Genomic DNA, 26,225 nt, shown 5'->3' with positions numbered 1-26,225 from the left:
AAGCCGTGCTGCTACCCTCTTTAACCCCTCTCACTAATGTTAGTTAGCGAGCTGTTTTTCTCTCTGGGTTTGTTGACTCCTCGACTGAGGGCGCAGCCTGCTATGTCGGCCCCCCGGCCAGATTTACTGTGATTACACGGACCAGTGTTTACTTTTCCCAGCGTACTTAGCTCGCTCTTTCTTTTATTCTTATTAATTCAGTCTCGCTCTTTCTCTCTCCACGGCTCTTTTCATCTTTCCTTTCTCTGATAGCTCACACTGAGGGTCTGCCATCCAGATAGGCACTGATCCACTGTGTGTTGAGATTATGGAAGTATAAATTTATCTGTTTGAAGTCAAGTTTAGTCTGAAGATGAACACATTTGTTTTTATTACAAACAAAGTGGCATGTGTTTAAATGGAGGGTGTGCAACTCAAAACTGAAAATAAGTTATTTTGATTTAGATATTTTCAAACACCTCAGAAATAATATGATAGAGATGTTTTTAAATGTAAATAGAACCACTGAAAGGATCGTTCAAATGTTTAACTTTAAAACATGATTTTCAGCAATGTGCCTATATATGGCAAAGCTTTTCAGCCGTTCACTGACCTTCATTATGCACAAACTATCTTGAGAAACTCACTGCGGCTCCTAACAGAAAGAAATTAACTATGAATCTCAGCTCTGCTGGTTGTAAAAATGAAAAAGTGTTGCTGTTTAAACTGTAATATTGCAATCCTGTTGACATAGGATTCATATTTATTATTCTTTTTTATCTCTGCTTTCAGATGGCTTAGTGTAACTCAAATAAAAAACAAGCTTACAGTAGATAGACGTGTTTTGCCAGTTGTTTGTAGTTATACAGGATTTGTTTTTAGTATTGTGTTCCTCCTTATATCATGTTGAAGAGTGGTAGAATGATTTAAAATGGAGGTAAGGTTTGGTTTGTTTTTTTTTTTATGTTCAATTCTTTGTAAAGAACTTACACGTCACACATGCGTCCAAATGTTCAAAAAACAAAAACAATAAGAAAACCAAAACAAAAGACACATGTACCACATGCAGAGACCAAAAAGTAAAAAAAAAAAAGATAAAAAAAACAAAGCTGTAAATAACATAAAACACATACAAGATGTTATGCATAAAATTGAAGAATGGCACAGGAAAAAAAGCATTAAAAGTTCATAAAAAGTGTCTCCACAGTGAAATGTTAAAGGCACAATGTGTAATTTCTGCCACTATGGGGTGTCTCGATCTAAACAAAACAAAAGTTATGTTTTGATGACATCATGGAGTAGCGTGGGATCATGGGAGTTGTTGTCTTCATTGCTAAACAACCACCGTTGCTCATAAAAATAAAAATAAATGTATCTACATGACACAGGCAGTTATATTCATGGGCAACACGTTCTCATTTCCAGCTCATCAAATACAGCAGTTTGTTTAGTGTCCTTAAGTTTTCAACTAAAATGCTCTACCTACCTCTCCAGAGTCAGTTTTAGACGTGAAGGGCTCTGCAGGCAAGTTAGCAATACTTGGTTAGGTTAATGAAAAGGGTTGGGTTGAAATAACTACGTTCAGGTAAGTGATGTAACTCACATTACAACGAAAGGGAAGTAAGTAAATCACTTATGTAACATAAGTTACGTAATTTACATACTGTATGTTGATTTACTTACGCAACATAACTTAACTAAGGGAAAGTGTATGACCCAATTAACCAGCCCCCAAAAGACCTCTGTGGCTCCTTGTACTACTGCATTAGAGGCACTTTGAAAAATGACACTAGAGGGGTAACAACAGCGTCAAACTTAGAAGCGTACAGCCACTGACCAGGCTGCTGTATTTGACACATTTTGAGTGCAAATGGACTGTCATGGACAAGGTAAGGTTTTATAGTCAGGTTATGTTTAGTCATATATGCTGACTTCCTTCATGTTCTCGTTTCATCATGTTTTCATGATGACACGAGGGAGGGAACTTACGGTTTCCTCTGGGTTTGAACATTGTTGGAAACATTTGGGATAATTTGAGTACATAACTCAACAAATAATACAACAAATGTCAAGTCATTTGAGACATTTTAATGTGGAAATGTTACATAATATATCTTTAAATCTTTATTGTAAACCGATGGCCAACTTCAGACAAATGAGTTTCCGACTAAACACCATAAACTCCTGGTTCAGTCACTGCCTGCTCCTCAGCCTTCCATGGTTTGTCTTTACCTTGAAAGGTGCATGCTTTGAATGATCTGCTATCTCCCGGCAACATGCCTGAGGACACACACACACACACACACACACACACACACAAAAACTAAAAAATGGCCTTTAACAGCACATAATGCGGGGTTCCTATTTAAAGGCTGGAGGGTCGGGGTGGGGGTGGGGTCCACAAAAGTCCATTTACAGTACGGGTCAGTACATCTGAAAGCCTTTACCACTCCAGCCAGATTCTTTGTCTCTCTCATTCACAGCTAGTTATCTGGACCGCAGGCAGCACAAAGGCAATTGGTATTATATTGTCCGGGCTGACATTAACCCCTGATATTTTCACTGCTCTCCATTAAAGTCCTCTTTTCCTTCTCTATTACCAGGCAATTCCCACAGAGCGAGGGGTCACGCCAACCGTGCAGAGATACTCAGATACTTTAGGACAAAGACAGGGAGAAAGAAAAGAAACAGAAACCGCAGCGGCGATTAGTTCCGTTTTTTTGTCGTCTTTACTTTTGTTTTGTTTTCCTTTCCAGCACAAAGGTCTTTAACGGCCCGGATGAGGGCTGCTCTTAAGCCGTTTGTACCTGATCCCCGCCAAAATGGCAGCCCATTCAAGTCCCATTTTCCACACAGTCACTCTTCCGCAACACCACAGCTTCGTGTTGACAGATAGAAAAATGGAAGAATGTGGAGCAAATTAATGTTAACAACAGGTTTGTATTATTAGCACGCTCGGGTCGTCCATGAAATGTTGTTTTATTGTGTGGACTATGGCCAAGACAGAGATTTCAGGAGGGTGAGACAGAGGTCAGCTGAATAGTTGCACGTCTTTATGATAACAATGGTTGCTCAGAGGGTCAGCATTTCCAGACTGACTTCAGGCTCTATCTAATCTTCAGAGGCCTGATGAAATTACTCCATGCATTTGGAGTTCGACAATGAATTTATCAACCGGATTTCAACATTTACACAAGCACAATTTCGTGAATTTAGCGAATTCCTAGACAGACGTACATTGACAGAAGATGAAAAAGGTAGATAAGTAATTTTGTGAGACGGGTCACGGGTCCGAGCACGTTCTTTAAAGGGTCAGGAGTTCAGCTGGTGTCTTCATTGTCTGCACTCTTTCAAAAGTATTGACATTTAACATACACTTTTCCAAAAAACATCAGACTTTTTTTGTGGTATATCTATCAAATGTGTTGAGAGTAACATCTGAGCATCCTGCATACATACTGTTTCACGCTAACATTTGCACTGTTTCATCGTCTGATCGTCCCGACTCTGGCTGAGCTGCCTGTATCAGGACAGTGTGGAAGCCCTCTATCTGCAGATGAGGCTTCACATTTCAGTAGCAGTGAACCCAGTGACAGACAGCAGTGTGTGGACTCACACACACACACACACACACACACACACACACACACACACACACACACACACACAACCTATTCTCTCCAACTACCAGGCTGAGGAATGCCAGTGACTGAAGAGTCCTTGAGGCTGTCGACGGACAGGCCTGTGTGCAGACAGAGCAGACCCCCGCTCACCTGCACTCAGCAGATCCTCCCTGCCCCCAAACCAAAAACCACCGTACACTGTGTCAGTCCTGTGTCTGCTTTAAGACTTCTTATAGTTCATTGTTCAGTCGCTCCCTTCAGTCTTACTGTTGTACTTAATCAACTCTTCTTTACCCATATTTGTATTCAAAGATGAAAAGAAATGGACTGTGAAATGAGTCCAGCATCACTAAATTGGCCTCTAAAATCTAAACGACTGCTGATAATATTCCGCTCAGCCTTGTTTTCCACAGTACGTGGAGTTGTTTTGGCACTTTATGTGTGCGTCCACAGGCTGGGGTCAAGAAGTGTTACGGCTCCAGTGAGTGTGCAGCCTGCACAGGCTGGTGCTGCGATGGATCATGTGAGCTCACAGCATGGGTCCTACATCCTCCACAGCTATTTCTGTCAGTGTAAAATCATGAGAACCACTTTAACCAACACTAGGCTGGCCAGAGGGTAATATCTCGGCTCGACACAGAGCCAAGTATGTTCCCTCCGACAGCCCAACAGTCTGGCTACATGTTCAAAATAAATTACATTTCTTCTTTTTGTTATTTGATGTTTGTACGGCGGGGGTCTGGCTCGCACACAAATGAGTGTTTGAGTGTTAAAGCCGTGATAGGAGTGACAAAAATCCCTTTGTGATGGCCTTTGTGAGGGGGTGGAATGTCTAAACAAACACTTTCCCAGGGTTTGGGTGATTCAGAGAGTGATCCCAACAGGCTGTCAGGTTGAACCCTGCAACTCATTACTGAGTGTGCTGAGCTGATTTACAATCACACATTGCTATAAGTTGTGGTTAACTGTTATTTTATAACACTTGGATTTGCAGTGAATTACAGTAAATGTTGCTTTGCTTAAAAATAATTAGGCTGGGAGGTTATGGGCTAGTCAATGCCAACAGGCTGTAAGAGCTACACAGTATATTATTAAAGGTGCAGGTCACAGAAAAAGAGAAAAATGTCCATGTGAAGATCATTTAATTATTTTATAAATACTTCTTTCTTTATTTCAGTATACAAAATAACAGTATGTACATCCACACAAAAGTGGTTTACAAAATCCATGAGTTCAGCTCATACACTCATGAAAAATAGAATATATTTTGAACTGCATGTCAGACATAAAGGAGATAATGCACCATTTTACAAAGTCCTCAACGCTCTTCTTCTCTCAATCCACAGGGATGCGGGCCATGTGAAGATCCACGCAGGACACATGAGCGAGAGTCCAAAACGTCAACCATAGAAAAAAGTTCCATGATTGAAAAGTACTTGAAATTCCCTTTGTGTTCCCTTTTTCCTCCATTGTCCATCGCTGCAGAGGAAAAAAGTTTAATAGTACCGAAAAAAGTACAGCATGGATCCATCAGAACCCTTCGATTTCCGTGGAATGAAGCCAAACATAAGTCTCAGTCTAGTGAGGGGGAAAACAATCCCTCTCCTCCAGCATTAAATCCAATATTATTTCTTTTTACTAGAGATATAATAAAATAGACTTTCAACATCCCTGTGAGAGGAATTTATAATCATTAACAAGAAAAGGAAATACCCAGGAGGACGGCGGTCTTCACGTAAACCGGCGCTGTCGCCACACTCTCCACGTCCAGGTTTGTGAAGCGAAAAAAGCTCAGAAGCCCAGCTGTCAGCTCGGAGATTCGATACAAAAATGATACTGACACAAGAATAGACCATTTCTCCTTGAGATACACATGCTAAAGCTTAAGACAAAAGTAAGCCTTCTTGGTATGGTAGTGCTTTGGTTAATCTGTAGCCTCCGGGACTGCTGGCGCGGCCAGCGTCGACTCATTTGCAGACGTATTTCTCCACGATCCGCTCACACTTCTTGCAGGTTACGTAGCAGCACCAGTGGTACTTGCAGTGGCAGCGCTCCACCAGCTTCTCCATGTAAGGGTTGTAGCCACGGCCGCAGCACATCAGGTCACAGTTGTCGCTGCCCAGGGAGGTTTTATTGCACTGCCTGAAAGTAGACAAAAAAAGAAATTAAGTAAGATATTTTGTTTTGTGTTGCTTTGTGTTAGCTTCAACAAGACAGAGCAAACTGGGGCAAATTTTGGACTGAACAACCGACACTGAACGCAGTCTGGTTTCCTGTCGAAAGATTTACAGCTTCATTCTAAAACATTTTTGCCTGTAAAGAGCCCGTAATAGTCCTTTAAAAGCGCCTGACCGGCCGTTGTGCCTTGACCTTTTGTGCGATCCTCCTTCCAAACATTTTTTTTCTTTCATTTTCTTTTTGTTTCCCCGTCTTTGGCCAGCGGACGCTCAGCCTCTCATTTCAGGAGCCCGAGGCGTCCTGAATGAGCAGAGAATAGCCCTGCCATAAATCACACTGAATACACAGGGCTGCCCTCCCTCTCTTTAGCTTGCCCTTTCCACATAATTGCATTGTTTTATGATGGCAGAGTGTTAATGACCAGCATGGCGTGGGGAGACGCTGAGCTGATGGCTGCCGCAGGAGTGAAGGAGGAGGAGGGACAAGAGTCATTGAGAATGTAAGACAGGTTTATTAGATCGGTGGGAGCTGGGAAACAGCAGAAAACCCCCCACACAATTACGTTTTGTCAGGACCAAGATCTCATTATATCATTGCTGTGCTGGAAGTGGAGCGGGAGGACAGCTCTATACATTCTGCAGTTCCCATCTAGGAACAGTAATGTAATTTAAGACTAAAGCACGAGCTTCATTAGCATGCCTTGACACTTTTTCTTTGCGTCAGTGATCACACTTAATCCATTAGGAACAGCTGCTCAAATTTACTTTCTCTGTCCCAGATTATCTCGTTAGCCACAAAACCTGACTCTAGAAAGAGTATCCACTGCTCTCAGCTCTTGTGAATGGGTCACAGCTAACAATGTAGGCAGGAGCGAGGTCAGTTCAAGTGTAAAACTTAAAAAAAAAACTCTCCTCGAGTGGACACCGGTGAGAGACAACTCAGAGCAAAGCAGATAATACTGAGACCATGTGATCCAGGTTTGAAATTTCCTCTGCACATTTGTAAATAATCGATACCCACGCATGTGCTCTCACAGATACTCACACACAAACATCAGCGTCACACATTCATGTCATGATGGCAGCAATGCGGCCGCCTCATGATTTGGTTAAAAGGCACTAATGTTGCAGACTGTGTGCGGCTGCTGCTGCTGCGTTATCAGCCTGCAGACGTGGGACACGCTGGGCACAGTGAGTGTCCTTGACATGAAGCATGTCTCCTGGTTATCTGCAGAGTGGCCTGCTGCTAAGGAACACATGATATGACAGTCATATGATGGATGATATTTATAACATATAACTAGATCACGCGCCATTTAGTTAAACTTTTTATCCTCGTTGGCTTACACAGCTGAAGCATGCTAAAGCACACGTGGATGCATAACTCATTGCATTTATTCTTATAAAGTGAGGTACGTCTGGTTAGACAAGCTGAACACGGTCAGTCAGTGGGGTAATGTTGGGGAAATGATATGAGATCAAGTTTTTATACGTATGAACAGAGAAACTTGAACTCATCATTCTGAAGTAAATACTGATTACACAGTGTAAAGCTGCAGAAAAATGACCCCATCTGTGTATAGATTGGTTCCCGACAAGCCTCGCTTTCACCATGCTATTCATTTTTGCTTTGGACAGTAGTCAGGCTGCTCGCTGTAGCCATGTTGCAAACATGACAACAACAGTAATACCACAGGGAAACGCTGGGTCAATGAAGATCTTTCTTTTCTGATTAAATTTCTTCCCCATAACTACCTAGTGATCCTTTAAGCAACCACACTAGTCGAAATTTGCCTCCAGTGCCACAAAATTCAAATCTAAAGCCTGAGATATGATCTGTTTTTCTCTGCAAACATATTTATGGGAAATTGGGAAATTCAATAAGCTTGTAAGATTTCTCTGATATTCTCTGATATTAGCTTATTAATGTTCACAGTGGAATTTTTTTGTTTGTCTGTTTTTAACATTCAAAGGGATGTTAAACAACCTTTTTTTGATTGTTTGCATTTTTAATCAACTAAATCAACTGTCCTGACAGTGTTCACAGCAAATTAAGTGACGACGAAGGCCAACTGTTGCCTCAACTCATGTCGCCTGTGTCCCGCCCAAAAAGCTGCACTTGAACACACCTCAAAGACTACAGCCGACGGACAAACAGCTTGCACGTTCTGCGTCTGTGTGAAAGGAAGTAACTCTACACACCGCCAGGTATGTTGACTGTATTGGTCATTCAAAAAGGGAAACAGGACGACTTTGTTATGATAAAGCAGTTTTTTAGACACTGCGCTCGCTAATAGAAAATAAACAGAAAGTCACAAATGACACTGGCAAAGGGGCAGCGGCGAAAAATAAGGAAATCACAGATATGACAGCGACAGGCTATCTTTTTCTGTTTCTCTTCTCTACAATGAACAGCCAATCAGAGTGATTTCAAAAACACAAAACACACACATGCAAAAAAAGTCAAAAAGCTGCTGACCAGGGCCGTCTAGTGCCGAAAGACACACTGCAACAACTAGACCAAACACACACTCAGCGACGGGCCTAACACTGGCTGAGAGCCGACTGTCGGCCTGGTGTTTCAGGGCCCTAACATACGAAATATAATCATCAGTCATTAATGGGTTTATTGGCCAGATCTCAGCCTGAGTTAGACCCCCTTGGACTAATGGGCTCCTAGCTTCCCGCGAACCAGCAGCACTTCACACTGTCCCAACTCAAACACTGGAGCTGAACAGTGTAAATAAACCTTTATCTTTGGGGGACCAGTAACTATTTCCCCATTTGTGTGGCCCTTTCCAATCGATATCAGCTCAAGTGCACTCAGTCCTAAGAATAACTACATTAGTCATTGTTTCAGATAGCAGGACAACGACTCCAGTCACTGCAGCCTTTTCAGTGACACATGCTCAGACAGGCCGCAGACGGAGCGCTCTCAGGGGCCGCTGGTTATCAGCCTGCCTGCAAACTCAACGGTGCCACTGAGGCAGGAAGGCACTTCACTAGAGTCAACATCCTGAATGAGCAGACATTCAGAATTGGTTGTTTCCTATGTGTCAGCTGCTTGGCTGTCACTGACATGAGTCATGCTAATAAATCTGACCACCGAGAGCTGTCATAACCACCAAGTACCCCCCCTTTCTCATGCACACTCACAGTCGAACACTCAATGTGACATGGCAGCCTCACCTGTCCTGTGTGCCAACAGAGCCCTGTTTGTCGATCCTGGAGCAGAAGTCCGGGGAGCTCTGCAGGTAGACCAGCTCGTTCTCCCTCACCGGCCTGATGTCGATGTCTTTGGGTACCAGCTGCTTGCGTGTCCCCACGAGCCGGTGAACCACTTTGGTGGCAGACAGGTACTTGGTCTTCAGGTCCATGGCGATCTCTCTCAGGTCCTGCAGGCCCCTCCAGCAGGTCCTTATGGAGCAGGAGCCGGACACACCGTGACATTTACACTTCATCACCAGCGCATCTCTCAATGCCTGGACATGGGGACAGAGGACATGGAGGTCAGATAGTGCTCACTCTGTGCGGTAATGAGATACATTTACAATTGAAACTGTAGTGTGCAGTTTATAAAAGTAAAGAGTAAAAACAGTCCATGTTGCTTACTTGTCTCCCGACTTCAGCGTTGTGTAGGTGCATCAGCTTGTTAGCATGAGAGCCTGCACGCTTCATCTTCATGGGAGCGTCAGAGAACTTGGAGCCCATGATCAAGCCGTAGTGCAGGTTGTCAGCGCAGCCGCCCCAGCGATAGCCAGGCTCTAGGATCTGAGCGGGAATAGGACCGCATGAGCACAGTCGCAAATCTCCAGTAGTGCACGCCCGTGCTATGGTGTGGCTGATGGTCGCTGCCGACAGGGCGTAGACAAATGCAGCCTCTCTTGTTCCTGTTAAAAAAGATAAGAAACGCAAATGAAGACGTCAGAGTCATTCAATAACTATTTTCTCTCCAGTTCAGTGCTGACACTCAAAAGCACAGTTTGTCACTTCTGGCACTAGGGGTCTCTCGCTTAAAACATAGCAAAAAACGTAAGTAGCGTGGGATCATGGGAGTTGTTGTACTTGTTGCTGAACAACCACCATTGCTGATAATGAAATCTACCTCGGGACGAGGTCATGTTTTAAAGTTTTATTCAGTTTACGTTTAGTCACGTTCACCAACTTCCTTCCTCACTTTCTGACGTATCATCAGAAGTTATAGCAACAGACGATCAAATGAAATTCAATGTTACCTTGAATAAAATTACACATTTCTCTGGGTTTGAACATTATCTTAAACATTTAGGATAATGTAAGCAGACAACTCAACAAAAAACATAACTAAGGTCTCGTCATTGTTACACATTTTAATGCAGAAATGTTACATATTATATGTTCAGGCATATATTCTATACAGTCATGATGTTTCCTCATTAATTGAGTGATCTTTTGGTCTATCAAATGTCAGAATGTAGTGAAGGTTCCTCTCAAAGTTTCCTAAAGCCTGAGCTGACATCATCAGAGTGATTTCTCACTTTGTCTGACCAGCAGTCTAAAACTTGAGTTTGCACAAAGAAGAAACAATTATCCGATTATTAAACTAGTTGGATTATTTTTCTGTTTATTGATCTATTAACTGCTATTACACTCTAGCAGCTATCAGTAGCAAAACAACTGTAGATTTAGAAACTTAAAATAAACTATATTTACTTGATATAGGGAGCTGCCAGTACAGTGTGTGGATATTTTCTCTGATTTTGTTTCTCTATCTACCCACCCCCATGCCGAGGGAAAGTCAGGTGAAGTTTTGTGTAAAAGGGTGTAAATAATGTCGTTTTGAATCAATTTGGGATCTCGGGGCTTCTGGAGACTTGGATGACGCTGGGCGAGCTGTCTGGCGCCATGTCGCGCATTTTTTAAGTTCTTTCTTTAAGTTTCAAAAACAACTTCCAATCTACTTCAGTTGTTTAGGAGGATGCTGTAACACTGTTTCGCTGGGAAGCTCCAGAAATGTTTTGTGGACTACGAAACTTCACCTGACTTTCCATCAACAAGGGGTTGAGTAGATAATGACTGAAATTTCATTTCTGGGTGAACTGTTCTTTTAGGTTTTATGATATTAGTCTATTTTTGATGGGTTGAATGTGTGCACGCAGAAGCTGGAAGATTTCATACTTTTAAGACAGGCAACTGAGCCACCGCCATTTGTCATAATAAAGTGTTAGTGAGAAGTGTGTAGCGGTCAGCTTGAATTGGTGTTGGTCAGAATGGGTTCCAGCAAATCAAAACATGTACAGAAAGTAGAAACACTTCTCTGTGATCTGTTTCTCTATCTCCCTCTCAGCTTTCTTCTGGTTAGTGGAAAAAAACAACTTAAGTAATGGAGGGCACAAAATGAACCAATCAAACACAGCCTGTCACTGCTCATGACACGACGGAGAGTGAGCTCTGATGTGATTGGTGCTGATGTGCATAACCGGAAAGCACATATGTTGAAGGGCTGAGGAGCAATTTGAAGTAAGGGAAGAAATCATGTATGACCGTGTGCTGCCTAGATCAAAGCCATCCCTGGACAGAGATGAGCCATTTCCTGTTCGGTGCAGACTGTTCATTTGGTAAATGGCAGCCATGTCCTTTCTGAGGAGTGCTGCACCGCTCCCCCACCCACAACCCCGCAACTGTCTCTGGCTCGCTCGCGGTCCTTCTGGCAGTGCAAACAGCAGAGTCAGACTGCAGCGCAAACAGGCGTGCCGTCAGATAATGCTGTGGATTCTGGAAATAACAAGCCAATTATTTTATCCTACAGAAAGTACACATGTGGTGGTGTGTGTGTATTCTCAAGTAACAGCTTCAGTAGTGTGTAACCTCCTCAGCAATGACTAATGGAATCATTTTGCTGGCAGCATAAAAGGGGAAAGATGAGGCAGCACGTCATCTGAAAACTAGGAATCACTTATGGAAAGGATGTAATTCTGTATTAAAGTTCTCAAGATGGCTGTCATGTTAATACGTACGGTACAGAATAATCGATTGTGGCGTCTGAGCACAACCACTATTAGAGGTCTGAGGATCGTTTCACCAGTTATTGTAAACTAAACTGCAATCCATGCAGCTCTTAATGACCTTGGTTTTAGATATTCAGTGAATGTCAAGCACGACTATAAAAAACACGTTGTCCTCGCTGTCATTCCAAACTGTGTATAATCATACCTCGGTCGAGGTCTGGTCGATACTTCGGGGAATCAGCGGGGATTTCGATTGAGGAGCAGTTCCAACGCATGTCAGCAAAGGTCTTCTGGCACGTCTTCTTGACTTCGCGGGCAGCTTGGATGATGGTCTGCATGAGCTCCAGGTTGCTGCGACACAGCTGAGCTTGCGAGGACACCATGCCAGGCAGCAGCTTACAGTGTTGGGTCTGGTTGATGTGTAAAGACGCAGGAGTGTGTGACAGTGCTCTGCAGGGACGGAGGTTGTGATAAACACAGACAAGAGGTATTTGTCAGGATGCATTCAACCATACATTTTCTCTTAATTTGCGGTGGTGATGACAACAATGGGGCGATTGCCTAATCACGGTTTTTGTTTTATGTGTTGTGAAATTATCACGTTCATGGGAATAACAAAGCATGCTGGGAGTTTTAGTTGCAGTGGTGTGTTAGCAATTTGAGGTCCACATCAGCTTTGAACAAACAATTGAAAATCCAAACAGATAATGCTTCAATCAGGGAAAAATTTTGGCACGCTGCGCAGAATAGAACAACTTATCACACGAAATTCCCAAAGAAGACTCAGCTGCGGATCCATAAAATATAAGTGACACGTTCTTGGCACTCGATTTCCTTTTGTTAAGCAGAGAGGAGGCATCAACATCAGCCAAAAAATATAAAAACTCCAATAAATTCTGATCCACAGTCAAATAGAAAATCTAAATAGATCCCTTGCCATTTTCCACCACAGGAAGCGTCGTCCTCTGTGGCCTCCGTTTGACATCAATCGCCTGTTTACAGACTATAAAAGGATGCACACATTTAATTTAAACAATTTAAACTTGTTGTGGATTAACTTAATAGAGAAACCACAGGCGAAGCAGGTCAGCTCTGATCTCTGCTCTTTGCGTCTTGCACTCTGCTGCGAGTTCGTGAGAAACCAGGCAGCACCGTGGCCTGTTTTACATTAGGGGGCCGAGGGGCCGCCACTCTGTGCCCAATGATAAGCTGTGACTCCGCTGGGCTCGTGGTAACCCGGCACTCACAGGTGTTTACAGCCGCATCTGTTTTGCATTGCACCGCTGTGCATTATCAAGACTGTAGGAACCCTCGCTTTAGATTTAGCACATGCCATCCAAGCTCTCATGGGCACATCTGCTTAAGTCTTCCTGCTGTGAGCATTACAACCACTTGTTCTGATAAGAAGCATGGATGGTCTTGTTTAAGTCAATGCAGAAAGCTGTGTTTTCAGCGATCAGACATAATGATCAGGGGTTTGGATCTCTGTTTGGATTTATTTCCCTGAACCGCGTTTTGAGGGAACTATATCAGTCAAACTGGTGTTGGTTCATTCATTTTAGGAACGGCTTGTATCTGTTTTTACAAATAAACTCTTCAAATATACAACAGCACACGCAAATTGTGGAAAAAAACAACAAAGCCTTTAAACAAAAGCGTCCAAAAGTTTCAATTGAAACCTAAATAAATTCAAAAAATAGCACGTTGGGAATTTTACGGACTTTCCAACATTATTGCGAAAATTATTGTTTACTTTTACTTAAAAACAGTCTGGTGCTCAGTCTGAGCAATCAACATTCGTGTCAACATTTATGGCATCGGTTTCCTTCGACAGCACACTATTTTTACCCTGATTGAGGCCTAACTACACACACAGTGCCGCTGATGTCACTGCTTACTGTCTGCGCTGCCACGGCGCCTCGTCACATCTGCCTTATTTTCTATTCCTATCTTCTTATTACACATCAGGGGCACGTTTGATCTGAGACCTCTGAACTGAATCACACACATGGCATCTCCCTCTACTGAAGCTGCATTGAAGTTAATCAAACAAAGAGGTTTCCGTTCATAACCTGAAGACCTGCCAGCTAATCTACTGTCCCCTTCATCAGACACACATGTACACAACACACAGCCACTTGAGGAATGTTGGGGCCCTTCTCAAAGCTGTCACGGGGCCCTCCACTCCATAAAACACTGCAACATGCAGCAAAAGCGCCACACGACACTGTGTGGCTTCTTGACGTCACCTGTTTTGACATTGTTTGAATGTAAAGCAGCGCAGTTGACGGTGACAGGACTGAGGAATGGGACGGCGGCTCTCCTGAGAATACTTACAGCCATTTGATGCCAGAGCAGACCTGAGACAGCAGCAGAGCCGTGAGCACACCAAGAGGCAGGGCATGAGAGCTGCTCCTCATGGTTGGACAGTTCACACGGGACACGAATACAAAGAGCAGTCGGGTATCTGGGCTCTGACTCAACAGTCAACTCTCATAGCACGGCTTCCTCCTCTAAACCCTGTAATAAATCATACAAATATTATCAATGACATTTACAGAGTCTTGTGTAAGTAGACGAGTACAGTGACAGTCTTTGTGTGAGCTCTGAAACACCATTTAAATCTATGAAACAGATCAAATCAAATGACAGAAATATGGGGTTTATTATTTTAGAGAGCTCAAAAATTCTGCATATGTTGAATAAAGACTAACAACATGAGAAAAACAATGGAAATGAGCAGAATTGTGCTTATATATGTGTACAGCTCACTAACACTGTAGGCGTTAACACACACTGTAAAGAACATCCATGGTAGTACAGTTACAGATAAACACAAGAAACAACACACAGAACTGCAGTGAAACTTTTAAGGCAGAGGTGCCCAAACTTTTTCCCTCAGAGAGCCTAAACATGAACTTAATGGTGGGCTATGGGTCAAACGCACACACCTATTACATTGTACTGTTAACATGCAAAATGGTAGCAGGATCCAAGTTCCCTAAACTTCCTGCTCAGGTTATGAAAAAGAATGAATGATTAAGGATCCTGGTTAAAAGAGCAGTCGCCGTCACAAAACATAAAAAAACATAAACAGTGTTGGAATTTTAAAAAATTGCTTTTCCTTTTTTCCCCGACTAGATACATCTAGCAGACCAGAATTTAACCGCGGGCCCCATTCTGAGCGTCCCCGCTTTAAGACAAAGAACTATCCTACATTTTCATTCAGCTGTGTTTGTGGTACAGACTGTGTCTCAACAGGCATAAATGCTGACTTTATTTAGTGAATTTTAACTTTAAATATACAACAAGAGAGTCACAAGACATCATAGCTCGTTGTAATACCGGTTTATTCACTATCTCACATTTTTATATGGATGGACTACTTAGGGTTTTACAACAACGTGAACTTTTACTAAACTTTGACACACAAGCATGTTCCCTTGCATGTTTGAGCCTACTGCAATTATTCAGCTCTGTTCCACTTTGTAAAAATGTGAAGAATTTTTTAAAAAAGAGGGGCAGCAGCTCAGATCAGCCACTGATCTTTAATCAGCGCATCAGAAGCTGTGTGTGATAGCTGTGAGCTGCTGATAACAGCTGTCTTTGAAGGGGGCTCACAGTGAAACAGCAGGTAACTGATAATGGGCCTTCTCACAGAGGCGGTTCCTGCTCGGCGCTGATTGGCGGAGACGGAACGGTGTATTAATTATTTAAATGAGCTCAACTGAAACTATTGTGTGGGGATCTACTTTTTTACAGCGCAAGGACAGGCTGACATCATAAAAATAACTATTATTCATACACGATCGATGAAAAACAACTTATTTCCTGAACACTCTCGCTCTTTGTTTGTCTGTTTTCAGAAGCCTGAAGAGGATTTACTGTTTAAATTTACATTCGGCCACAGTGAGCTAAATGGCAGCTCCTGTTTCCAGCCAGAAGATAAAGGCTGATAGCCTCACACACACACACACACACACACACACCGATGTGTGCCTCTCCTCTAGCCAAGATAAGCCGGGCAGGCACACCGAGCCAACTATTAATCATATTTCCTAACTATCAGGGCGGATCTAATTAGAGGAGATTAACTAACAAGGTCGGACAAGGTTATTTATATAGTCTAATAATGTTGTTTTCCATTCAGCTCGCAGAGTTCCCAAATCACTCCACAGATACAAATCTTGAGAAAACTGTTCTTGTTCTTGTGCATTAAATTAAAAAAAAACTATCAACTATCAATCCAAGCAGAGTTCCTCACATTTCAAACTAATCTTTGTTCCAACTTTCTTCCCAGGCTTTCTCTCAGCTGATAGCTCCTCTACAGCCGACAAACTCACACAGCAGACACACAAAGCACTCAGCTTTCTCCTCACTCAATGATCCCACACTTTAACCCTGTCTCATGCGCGCACAGACTCCTCTAACAGCAGCACACAGGGGCGGACAGAAGCCGGACTCACCTTTACGCACAGCTCTCACTGTTCAGCAAAAACGACTCGACGGAGAAGGAACAAAAAAATCAAATGTCAGCAGGGTTGGAGTATCCTTTCTGGAGTCTTGTCTGCGTCGGAATCAGCCAGACGCATGAGTAAAATCCAGCATGGGGTGGTGGAGTAGCTCCGGACAGGTACGCATGGTGTGCACGAGAGAGAGCGGTGAGTGTGTGAGAGTGTGTGTGTGAGGACAGAGACAGACAGAGAGAGAGTGAGGCTGAGTGGGGGCAGACTCAGCTCTAAAGTACCCCTGCTTCTTTGATCTCACTGCTGATGTCAGACCAGAATTAGCATAAGAAAAGCGCGCTGGACCAGAGCACAGCTGCTCGGACACTCTCCTGCGAGGCACTGATAGAGAGACAGAGACAGGGAGGGAGGGAGGGAGAGAGAGAGAGGGAGCGACAGAGAGGGAGAGAGAGAGAGAGAGGGAGGATACCCAGCTATAGTCCTGTAATATTCCCACAGGGAGGTGAAGTGAGTTACAGTGTGTCTGTGATCATGAATGCTCCACAGTGACCTTATTTTTTTTTATAGCTGCTCTGGTATCAAACCCCCATGAAATGCTATTAAAATTCCTCCAGTCCTCAATGGACACTGTGTAGTGTGACCTTATCATTATGCTTCACAGGAGCCAGTAGATCCATGTGACCGGCCACTCACTCTACAGGATGTGACACCGGCATAAAATATTTGATTAAATGTTGGATTAAGATGCTTCAGAATAAATAAGACATTACAAGTGTTCACGTGGAATTTGTTTTATTATTATTATTATTGAATTTTATTTAAAGGTATGATGGGGACGATGCGTAAGTGGATTGTGTGCGTAAGCACAGGAAATAATCAAATTCTTTGTTTTCATGACTGAATAAACAAACTGACCCTAAAGGACAATTTCATACTGTTTTACCTTGTTTATATGTGGCGGACCCTGCCACCTTTCTTGCTTCAAACAGTGTTCTGGGACCTTATTTTCCTCTGAGAACAGCTTGTTTATTCAGTTATGGAAAAAAATAAGTATTTCTGAGTTTGTATTATTACCTCATTAGTATAGTAATTATTAAAATTCTGAGTGTGAATTTCTTCCCTGAAACTACATAATGCCCCTTTAATAGGGATACTGCAGGTTAAATGCAGAGTATGAAACTGATGCGCTGCACAGACAGTTATAGCTATTGTTTATTTTGAACTGCAGCGTAAGTTAAATATACAGCTTTCAGTCAACAGTATCCACAGCACACAGACCACAACACATCAATCCATATATAACCTAAGTACAATGAGCTAAACATGGGTACAGCTCTGGGCGCTTAACCTCTGTTGTGAAGGATTATAGATCTGGAATTAGTCTGATTTCAGTTGAGTTGACAGCCCTTTATGGAGTTACCCTGTTACAGACCTGTCTCTGGATATATCTGTACACTGGGGTTAAACTGTTGATACATTTGAAAATGTATTTGAGAAAACAAAAGCGTAAAGCTCTCAAAGCTTAGTAGATTGTTGAGTATCTGACACTGATGCCACCGCACAGGCTTTCTGTCCAGTGGCTGATTAAGATGTAATGTGTCTGACAGTGGACGGTGATGCTTGAGCCCATACTGTCATACAATATGAAAAATTAGAAAAAAGGAGGTTTGTGAAACAATTAAGGTTGATCTCCACTGTTATTTTAAATCTTCTTTACCTGTTTATCAAATTTAAGTTGTGGATCTAAGATTATTCCGAAAAACCTGAAATCATTGACCTCCTCTAGCTCTTCATTCTATAGCTGGATTTTAACATTTTCATGTGAGCCCATAGAAAATGTTATTTTTTTATTATTATTTCAATACAAGATGATGATGTTGCAGCCACTGATGGACATCATCCACGTCTGATAGCTCTACTGAAAAGAAAATGTCACTCAGTCATCTAAAGAGTCCTTTGACACGTTGCACTGAACAAACAGCACCAAAATAATAGAGTAGTATTTTAGTTTTAGCATTACAGTAATGGTTATAATTAAGTAACACTGAAAACGCTGTTAAAACAAAAGGGCCTCAACAATAATAAGTTATGTACGTATATTTCATTCTTAAAAATATAAAAAGATACATGGATACAATAAGTGTCAAAAGTGTTCCGAGCACTGACATTAAACAAAATATGTTCAGCATCTGTTGATTTTAACGTGCAGCCCCAAGGAGAAATATTGAATAATTGAATCATTCTGCTACAATTACTGAAAGCCTCCATGTCTCATGTTTTTCATCTGAATCCATTCAGAAACAATGTTTTACATTCAGACGTTTCTTTTGCGCTCAGACCAACAAAAAGACAACTAAAACTCAACAGGGACCCGGCTGCGGGAGAACTGCCCGGCACGCTCTCTAGTGTGTAAGCAAGTGACCTCCGTGATAAATGTTTCTTAAAGTCATGTTCAAGGGAAATCTCACAGTCACAGACGCCCTGTCTGTCGCTGCACTGAAATATAATGAGAGTTTTTAGACAAAAGTGGATTTGACATTGGAGTGATTTTAATTTGAAATACAAATGATGCTCTGAATACACCGTGACACCTGAAACCTATTTTATAATGCTTACAATACATAGTAATACAATGTGACATGATATTGTGGTATTCACATGCTATCCAACACACAGGTATGCCCTTTAACATTTCTTAAATAAAACCTTCCTAAAGTTACATAGCGTTCTCCTGCACGGGCTGATTTCCTTAAATATTAACCACACTGTAAGTGATACGCTGTGGAGCCAGCTGTGGGAAAGTAATGTATAGTTTCTCTGAGAATCTGCTGCACCTCCAGTGCTCACACAAAGGCAATAGTGAGCTGTTGTCCAGACCTTGACCTTGCAACTGGTATAGCTAACATGGCTGGCCTATAGTGCTCCACCGGGACCGGCAGATCAGGTGTTGTCATGCTGTCTCTGGAGCAGACACATTTACAGACCACAACAAGCCCTCGTCCTCTGGGAACACCCGGATCTTGTGTCTAAATCTGTTTGCCAAACAGGGTCCACAGCAACCTTTTCACCACAGTATGTATCTCATTTACAGTGGGGCTGTGATCGTGGTTCCAGAGAGGCTCCACGTGTTTTACATGGCAGTCAACTGTGAATGGGCACAGGTCGGAGCGTGTGTGGGAGTCGTGGAGCTTCCAGCAGGACCGGGCCCGTCTACAGAGACACTTTTTACACTCGGGCTCTCCATTCCTGAGCTAGGATCAACACGCAGCCCCTTGATCTTCATATCTCACCTGCCAAGCAACACAGAGGGGAAAGACACCTTCACAGGGAGGCAGAGGGGGATCAGTGAGCCACTGGAGTTCATGATAATGAAATAAGTCATGTCACATAACAGCGGACTCAGACATGAGGTATGATAAATATTCCACGTCTGCGATCAGAGCCAGCTTTACGGAGATAGTGTTACGGTTACATTGTCCCTTTAACTGTTAAAATAATCAACTTTTGACATGGTGGGATTACCAGCAAACACACCATCATGTAATCCAGATGCGGTTTGAGTCGGAGCTGGAAGTTTATTTTCAGAGGAGTTACAATCAGTAATTTAGATGGATCCCTTTAGATGATGTGATATCAGAATCCCAATGAATTATGTCAAAAAACCCAAAATGTAAAAGTACATAAATAGAAGCTGTAATTTATTTACCTTTGGTGGAAAAACTGCACGTGCAAACTGTGTATCACAAATCATGTGTTGCAAAAATATTGTCACAGTTAAAAAGACAAATATGCAATTTCTAAACCGACTGAACGGGGTGAGCCTAGCTGTGGGTGAGTACAGTGTTAACGTTTGTGAGGAATGAGTCCTCGGGCTCACAGCACTGAACCATTGTCCTTCAAATCTCAAGAGGATTGAGCCAATATCACAAATCTGGAGAATCACCGGGGGGGAAGTAAGGACACTCAACTTTCACCCAGGAGGATCAGAGCCTGAATGGGTGCAGAGTTACTATTATGCCCCTGGAAAATACTCCCATGCTCCCTCAAGATACGAATAAAACCAAACTGGGCTCCAGTGAGCAGTGCAAATGTATCAGTAACCTAGCTGGCAAAACAAAATGTTTAATGTTGATTTGATTTTTTTTTTTTTCTTTCCTCATCTTGTAAGAAATGTAAAAAGAAAATTATAATAATAATAAAATAACATCAACCTTGAACATTTCTTTTGCCAGCTAGGTTACTGATACATTTGCACTGCTCACTGGAGCCCAGTTTGGTTTTACTCCTATCCTTTACAAAAAGAGGAAGTTTATTGAAGTGTGATTTTAGTGTACTTATTTTAAAGTTTACGTTTTATGTTCTTATCAAATACATACTTTTTTATATTTTTATTTATTTATTATTATGTATAGTTGACTTATAATGTGAGTTTTTGTGTGTACTACACTGGTAGTGTATATACAGTAGATTCAAGTCTACTTAAAGTGCAGTTAAAGGTATATTTCAAGTATACATTTTACCTAAATAGAAAACTAGCAATATACTTTAAAGTACAAAGATAATACATAAATATTCAACTATAAGTATGATGTTAGTACATGACATGTAAGTACACACTTGCAGTATAAAACTATTAAATGATGTCAATGCAAACTTGTTGTGTGCTCTTACACAAACAGAATACTTAAAGTATACTTTTATATACTTAGTCGACTGGGAGTATATAACTAGTATCTATAAGGTCATTATAGTATAGTTCACAGTATTATTGCAGTACAAAATAAAACTTAGATGTAAACTAGTTGTGTACTCAAAGTTCACTACTCTCACACCTAAAGAATACTTAAAGCATACGTTCATAAACTAGAAAGTTAACTAGAAGTACATAACTAGTCAACTAAAAGTATCAATAAGTTTACTTTTGTATACTTTCATAAACTAAACACCGGACTAGAAGTAATGTATATAACCAGTAACTACAAGGTCACTTATAGTATAGGTCATGGTATTGTTGCAATATAAATAAAACATAAATATAAACCAACTGTGTCCTCAAAGTTCACTATTCTCATACTTAAAGTATACTTAGAAGGAGTCCAAAGCCGTATTAAAGTTATACACTAAAAATTATACTGCCACTACATTGATATTAGTGTACTTATTACATAAAGTATACCTGGGAAATATACTTAAACTTAAAATGAACTTGAAGTAAACTTCTTTTTTGTGAGGGATAAAAGGGAGTGGAAAGAAGCATGAAGAAAATGTTCTCAGCATAATTCAGTTTTATTGCCAAACCCTCATTACACCATTGGAAAAAAGATTTACATAAGCACACTATTATGTTTTTAATTTTTAAATCTCGTCTCATTATTTTGATAAAAGGACTGACTTATGCAAACCTCAAAGATAAACGAATAAAGGTTCGGCTCTCTGATGAGGTTCCTTCTTTTCCCTCTAAACTAAACCTGTGTGACCATAAATAATTTCCCAATCAAAATTAGAAGCAGGAGTTTGATTAACAGCCATTATAAATACAATAAAGCAAGAACTTGAAAGGGAATTTTCAAATGGAAACAATCAGTGAACCGTGTCCGTAACGGTTAGTTTTCATTTTAACCTCTTATCTCCAACCAAACACTGAAGGATGAAGGGCTCTGCTGCCAGCTGATTATTGATAAATAACAAGAACATTATGTGTCACCAGCAGGAGTTCTGAAGGCTAAAACTGTCGGATCAGAGCCACAGAGGGACGGTGTCAGCTCTGGATCAGCCATGTGAAAATCACATCAGTCTCTGGTGTCCCTCCTGTGAAAGCTGCCGTAGCTCACAGCGGGGATCACCACAGAAACAACAAACTCCGTCCAATCTGTCTGACTGGACCCACATCTCTTGTGTACCATTTGTTTATGACCTCTGTCTCTATTGTGCTTTGAGGACTGAGCTCTTTCAAGTGACAGATGGGTGGCACCTTTGAACACGTCATGTGGTCCTCTGGGACACCGTACACCTACGGCATGAGCTGTGTGTTCATGAAGCTGGGGCGTCTACCGGCACTGGAGGATGATTCCTGAAAAAAAAAAAAACAAAGATACCATGATCGTCCTGGTTTGAGCTGGGTTAGGGTTAAAAAAGTTGCCTGTATTATGGGTTCAACAGCCAAAAGAGGTGTGGGTTCCTGTGGGACAACTACTCAAGCACAGTATAATCCAGTCATATCACCAGAGCATCATAAATGAGTCCACTCAGTGCAACCAAACACACTTTAAAGGGAAAATCCACCCTAAAGCAGATGTTTTAATATGTTTTTCTAATCCAGTGATGAAGTCTTTTTAACACAAACCATATCGCCTGATATTAAGTGATGATTTCATTAGGTGACATGATTTTGATTTGTTTCTTTGACACAGAATTAATGACTGAATCAAGGGAGAAGTGGAAACCTCGACTTCTTCTCATCCAGGTGAGTTATATTTGAATGTCAAGCAGCACTCACTGCTGTAAATTAAAAGATATGTCTATAACCCACTAAAATGTCTTGGGATTTATTTCAGTATTTACTGTCTACGGAGCAGCTGCAGGATTTGTCTCATGACATCATCACTGCGGTCCATCTGGTCCGAGTCATGAATTAAAACTGGGCTATACATCACTTGAAAATTAATGCATGTAAATTATATTTTTGGCTTTATCCTCCCTATAAAAAGAGACATTTATTCCAGCGTCAAAGCCTGGCAGCAGTGTCTCACACAGGTCCTTTATCACACTGGATGAAGCCATATCAGTGCGTCTGAAGAGGTGTCGCTGAAAAGGAGCACAAGGTGTTGAGGCCGGAGGGGGCTGAGGTGAACCATGTGGGTGGGGTGATGACTTCAGCAGAGTCTGGGGCGCCCCTTTCATTTACAGACGTCTCTCCGCTCGCACCTCCTGGTAAACATAAAGCCGAAGAACGATTGAGGAATCAGGAGGACAGGCACCAGCCCGGCTGAGGGCCTCTAAACAGCACAATAGATAAATTGTTAGGATCCATCTGGTTCTTATGAATTTAGCCTTTTAGGTTGTGGTTGGCGGAGGCGTGAGAGCACCAGAGCATCTTTATAAATGATCAAAGCTAACTTCCTTAAGGATTACTAAAGCATTTGACATTTCAAGCAGCGTGACCATTGTGCTGTGCAAATGTGTCAGGATCAAACAAAATAAGAATTTGCACAAGTCAGAGGAGGGTGCTGAGAACTATTTTGACAGGAGTAATTTCAGACAATCAAGTAAAACTCAAGGGTAGTCATTAAAGAAATTGCATTTAGTACCTCATGATTGGATTATCTCCTACACATAGGGAATCACAGAGTAACTCATGACGTGGTACGATTCAGAATACAGCCGGTCTGCAATAATTGATCAATTGCAAAACAATCATGACATCTGCCTAACTGAACAATACAAAATACCTATATAAAAAAAAAAGGCAAAGTGCAGGAATTATGAATGTATTTACTGCATTGTGGTGTCCATGTCTTGGCCACATTCTTGTGAGTCATCATTCTAACATGAAATAGTCATAATAAGGCTGAACTGCCAGAAAGCAGAACAGTTCTGGAGTTCAAATGTTTGAAGGAAGGATACAACCATGGCTCACTATGTTCTTTTCAACCCGTGTAAATTGAGTTTACAGAAGTTTACACCACAAGGAGTCACAGAGTAGTGACAGTAATCTGTTTAGAGCGCTACATGTTTTAATAAATTCACCAGTCCTTAACAATAACTTTAAATCCTGTAGCTTTACAGTGGCGGGTAAGAATGAAGTGTTCTTTAAGAGTACAATCAACAAGTTGTCATCTAAATAATTAAAACCAAAAGTTTTGCTGGTAGTACAGGGAGGATATGAATTCGGGCCTGTGCTGCCAATTTTCCCTGAAAACGGAACCTTGAAATAAAATCCACTTAAGCCCCCTGTCTTCCCCTCCAGAGTGTAGTTAAATCCTGGCTGTGTATGGACATGATTACAGAGTGCCATGGGTCTTACATCAGTGCAGAACCTTGACTTCCAGCAGGAAACCTGGTGCACGGGTCAATTATGGCAATACCTTGTTTTGCTTAAAGATGGAGGATGTGTTCTTCATGCTCAAACACACAGGCTGCACCTGAGATTTAAACTGGAACAACGACCACTTCTACTTCCCAAAGTGTAAATAAATAAAAGGCAGCTTGTAGGAGGTATATTGCTCTTGGCAGAAAGTGAGGATATGGGGTTATGGGGCGATGCTGGCGTGCTCCTGTGCCGCACATGGCTGCAGTGAGGCCCGCGAACACCGCTGCCGGCGGCCCACAGTGGAGACAGATCCGTTTGCTCAGCAGCTGAGCGGGGACACGGAGATGCTCCTTTCACACTGAGCTGAGCACTGACAATCAGGGCTTTGTCAGGGAGGCATCTGCTGTTACAGCTCACAGGAAGAATACATGTCTCTTTTAAAAAGTGCACTCAGTGGGGTTATCAGTGTTGAAGATAAGCTGACGTCATGTCAACAAACACAAAATGTATGCATGTGGTAGGGTTTTAACAGTGGCATACAGTCTTTGATTCATGGAACCAGTAGGACATTAAATATATTGTATATTACAGAAGCATGTCAACCTTTCCAAGAAAGAAATTTAAACAGGCCTCATTCAAATTGCAATCAGGAAAGAGATTGAAGTGATAATTTAGGTTTTAAAACATGATAACAGATTATAATCCCTCACTTTTCTAACTGTTAGTTCAGTAGCTGTGTGTTATTGAAATTCCTTCCATAAAGGCTTAGAAACCAGACTGGAATTCATAGCAAATAATTGACAAGAAAGGACACGCCGACACTCTCCTCAGCAGACCTCCTGAATACATTCGTTCTCTGAAATTACATATTAACCTAACCACAATGGTAACAATGGAGCCCGAAAGCGATGATTTGCATTACTACCAAATACCAGCCAACCCTGTCTGTCTCACATACCCAGCATTGCAGACACCTTACGTTTGAGGACAAAACATAATTGCAAAATAAATATTTACCAGGTATCTGGAGATAATGTAGTGATTATATGACCTTATCAACCCTCCCTATAAAACCACATCCGTGTTGATCAGTTAGTGAATCATAAGACATTTTTTATACAATACATCATGACCTAAACTAGAGGGTGAACTACCAATCATTAACACTGGCAGCCTCTATTCGGAATTCACTTACCATAGAGGACTGCACCAATGAAATGCAACATATGACAGCATATATATAAACCTTTCCACCTTTACTGTGTAAAAAAAATATCAACAGGTTCTTCTTACTGCTTTATTTTCTTCATCTACCAAAATAATATACTAAGATTGTAAAAACTAATAACTTGACTACCAAATAGGTAGTTGTAGTTAGGAACCATCTGGACAGAAGGATGGAATCATTGGAAATAATTTGGTAGAAACGGATTACAGCTAAACAGTTACGCAGTTAGATTAAAAATCACAGTAACTATAATCGACCCAGGTTACATTTGAAAAAATGTGTAATTAGGTTATAGTTACATTATCAAGGATTATTGATTTTATTTTTCAATGTCTGTAAAATATCGCAATTTTGGCATGCCTTTCTCTCATGATAACTGACGCCCTGTTAACTCATGAAACATGTTACTTCAGTGCTCTGCTTTGCTTTTGCTGGAGCAAAGTCTTAAATGTTGCCTTATCTGTCTCGCAAGGTAACTTTTTTTGTCTACGTCCACTTTTTTAATTTAAGTTGCAGTATTTTCAGTGTTTGCTCATTAAGTAATCCATACGTATTCAAATTTGATTCGATTTTTTCTGTTTATGTTACCAATTACAACAATTGCCATGTTATCTGTATCCTATAAATACCATCCATCCAGGTGACATGATTAAACATTCAGAAAAACACAGTGCTACAACTAAGGGTATATTCATCGATTTAGAGTGACACTTCTTCAGATAAACTACAGCCTCAC

The 26,225-nt window shown here is 41.5% G+C and overlaps 1 protein-coding gene across 1 annotated transcript; it reads right to left on the bottom strand.

The window, feature by feature from the left end:
* Nucleotides 1–4,755: 4,755 nt before the first annotated feature.
* wnt11 (wingless-type MMTV integration site family, member 11) lies at nt 4,756–16,591 on the bottom strand. Its single transcript, XM_084374006.1, has 6 exons — nt 16,233–16,591; nt 14,104–14,286; nt 11,972–12,216; nt 9,392–9,669; nt 8,969–9,261; nt 4,756–5,744 (listed from the first exon to the last, which is right to left on the bottom strand). Exons 2-6 carry the CDS (start codon nt 14,184–14,186, stop codon nt 5,570–5,572), a joined length of 1,074 nt encoding a protein of 357 aa, XP_084230132.1. The 5' UTR covers nt 14,187–14,286; nt 16,233–16,591; the 3' UTR covers nt 4,756–5,569.
* Nucleotides 16,592–26,225: the final 9,634 nt, after the last annotated feature.

The sequence above is a fragment of the Pagrus pagrus genome, assembly GCF_965226575.1.
Source record: "Pagrus pagrus genome assembly, chromosome: 14".
Taxonomy (NCBI): Eukaryota; Metazoa; Chordata; class Actinopteri; order Spariformes; family Sparidae; genus Pagrus; species Pagrus pagrus.
Note: the sequence above shows the minus strand (reverse complement) of the source record. Positions and strands in the feature narration are given on the sequence as shown.

Coding starts and splice junctions, on each gene's coding strand:
- wnt11 (XM_084374006.1), bottom strand. CDS start 14,186: ATGAGGAGCAGCTCTCATGCCCTGCCTCTTGGTGTGCTCACGGCTCTG. Junction 12,217..14,103: donor TGCTCTGGCATCAAATGGCT/GTAAGTATTCTC, acceptor CCGTCCCTGCAG/AGCACTGTCACACACTCCTG. Junction 5,745..8,968: donor TCTGTTGGCACACAGGACAG/GTGAGGCTGCCA, acceptor GTCTACTTTCAG/GCAGTGCAATAAAACCTCCC.